The sequence below is a fragment of the Sphaeroforma arctica genome, assembly GCF_001186125.1.
Source record: "Sphaeroforma arctica JP610 unplaced genomic scaffold supercont1.121, whole genome shotgun sequence".
Classification (NCBI taxonomy): Eukaryota; class Ichthyosporea; order Ichthyophonida; genus Sphaeroforma; species Sphaeroforma arctica.
This window is the reverse complement of record NW_014040437.1, coordinates 18475-20915: the sequence shown is the minus strand read 5'-3', so window position 1 is coordinate 20915 and position 2441 is coordinate 18475. Positions and strand designations below refer to the sequence as shown.

At 36.6% G+C, this 2441-nt stretch overlaps 1 protein-coding gene across 1 annotated transcript in view; it reads right to left on the bottom strand.

Moving 5' to 3' along the window:
- SARC_02643 (hypothetical protein) overlaps window positions 1–802 on the bottom strand; it is a gene marked incomplete at its 5' end in the record, with an annotated part of 17417 nt that extends 16615 nt beyond the window's left edge. Inside the window, 2 exons of the mRNA XM_014303577.1 lie at window positions 101–246; window positions 616–802. Of these exons, the coding sequence (XP_014159052.1) occupies window positions 101–246; window positions 616–802 (333 nt within the window). The remainder of the gene's footprint in view (window positions 1–100; window positions 247–615) is intronic.
- Window positions 803–2441: the final 1639 nt, after the last annotated feature.

Sequence of the window (2441 nt, the reverse complement as noted above, 5' to 3'; positions counted from 1 at the left end):
CTATTGTAGATAAATATATAAATAAAACATATATAAATATATATATATATATATATATTTATTTATACAAATTAATTCAACCGCATGTATGCTGACACACCTTCTCACGGGATTGTTCGCGCTGTATTTCGTCCAAAGATTTCGGTGCAGAGTCTGAGAGTTTTGGTTCCTTAGCGCTGCTTGGCTGTGGCACATGCACAGTCTCGGTTATCGGCTCAGCTACATCCGGATTCTTGGCCCCCCATCCTGGGCGGAAGTGGTGGTATATATAACTTCAGTCAAACGCTTAACGTAGCTCAGAGAAGGTAAATCTCTATACACACTTAAATCAAGCCACATCATACGGTATATCCACGCAGAGTAGCGTCTGGAAAGCATAGCGTCTCTGATATGTCTGATTTGTGTGTAGCCATATACTCCTCGAAATGCGATCATCACTTCGAAACACAGTCTAGTGGGTCGCAAGACAAACCGGGAGACCAAAATTATTTAACGCAATCGAACGGTTTCCCCTATACGCCTACCATGACACAGGCCTGTCAATATCTGCAACCATCCCGTTTAGGCCCACAACTGCCACCCCGTATACCCTTGTACACTTGGAACAAAGCATACCTGTTCCACCAGCGGGAACGATCTGTGTTGTAGGGTCAAGTCCATCATTCTCCTTCCGTAAAGACGGCAAGTTGAGTGGCTGCGGCGCTTTACTCACGCGCCCCAGGAGTTGCAAGCCGGTGCTTCTTTGTGTTCTTGCTGTATACAGAAACGTCGAAATACGGATGAACATATGTTCAGAGTCCATGCTATGTTCGCAGAGAGCCAGACAGATACATTAATGAAAGGATCACTTGCATTACAAACATAGGCGACTGTTGGTAACAAGGAACGTTTGTACATAAGAAAGTTGAAGTTCACGTAACACGCTGCATATTGACAGTTGAAGGAACATTCATAGTACAAGAGATGCACTCCTTATGAGAATCGAATGTCGTATGGATAATTCATGTCGTATGGATAATTCATAGTACACGAGATGCACTCCTTATGAGAATTGAATGTCGAAAGGATAATTCATAGTACAAGAGATGCACCCTTATGAGAATTGAATGTCGTATGGATAATTCATAGTACAAGAGATGCACTCCTAATGAGAATTGGATGTCGTATGGATAATTCATAGAACAAGAGATGCGCCCCTTGTGAGAATTGGATGTCGTATAGATAATTCATAGTACAAGCGATGCACTCCTTGTGAGAATTGAATGTCGTATAGATAATTCATAGTACAAGAGATGCACTCCTTATGAGAATTGGATGTCGTACGGATAATTCATAGTACAAGAGATGCACTCCTTATGATAATTGAATGTCGTATGGGTAATTTATAGTACAGGAGATGCGCCCCTTGTGAGAATTGAATGTCGAATGGGTAATTCATAGTACACGAGATGCACTCCTTATAAGAGATGCACTCATTTTGAGAATTGAATGTCGTATGGATAATTCATAGTACAAGAGATGCACTCCTTATGAGAATTGCATGTCGTTTGGATAATTCATAGTACAAGAGATGCACCCCTTGTGAGAATTGAATGTCGTATGAATAATTGATAGCACAAGAGATGCACCCCTCATGGAAATTGGATGTCGTGCGCATGATGCGAAAATTTATATAAATTTCTGAAGGCCCATTGTGGTAGTATACAACTAATTTATAGATAGAATTCAGGTCAGTCATAAGCTTCTTACAGCACGAACCCAGAAACTATAGCCATAGAAGAACACCGAAAAATTCCATCAATTAACAAACACAACCGTCACCACTCTAACACCGCCCAAATGCGAATTTAACTGCACAAGGACGAAATACACAGCTACGTGAAACTGCAACCAAAATTAAATTCGAAAATATAAATAGACATCATTGTAGGAGTACACAATAGGTGAATAAAAATATATCAACCAACATGACAATAAATAAATAAAAATATACATACTGGGTATCTCTCTCTCAATGTACGTACATGTATTCAAATATAACTACATCGTTATATATATACATATACATATACATACACATATACATCTACATAAACATATACATACACACACATATTTATATATATATATATAAATATATATATATGTATATTTATATATATATATATATTTATATATATATATATATATATATATATATATATATATATTATTATCCTACCTACCATCGTACAAAAGTACATGTATATAAACAAATATAAACAAGTATATATATGGTTTCCTACCTACCTACATATATATAAATATAAATATGTATATAATATACTCATATACGAGTGTGTATGTGTATGTACTACATACCCTATATAAATAGATAAATATGAACACACGCACAAACACGCACACAGACACACACACACATATATATATATATATATATA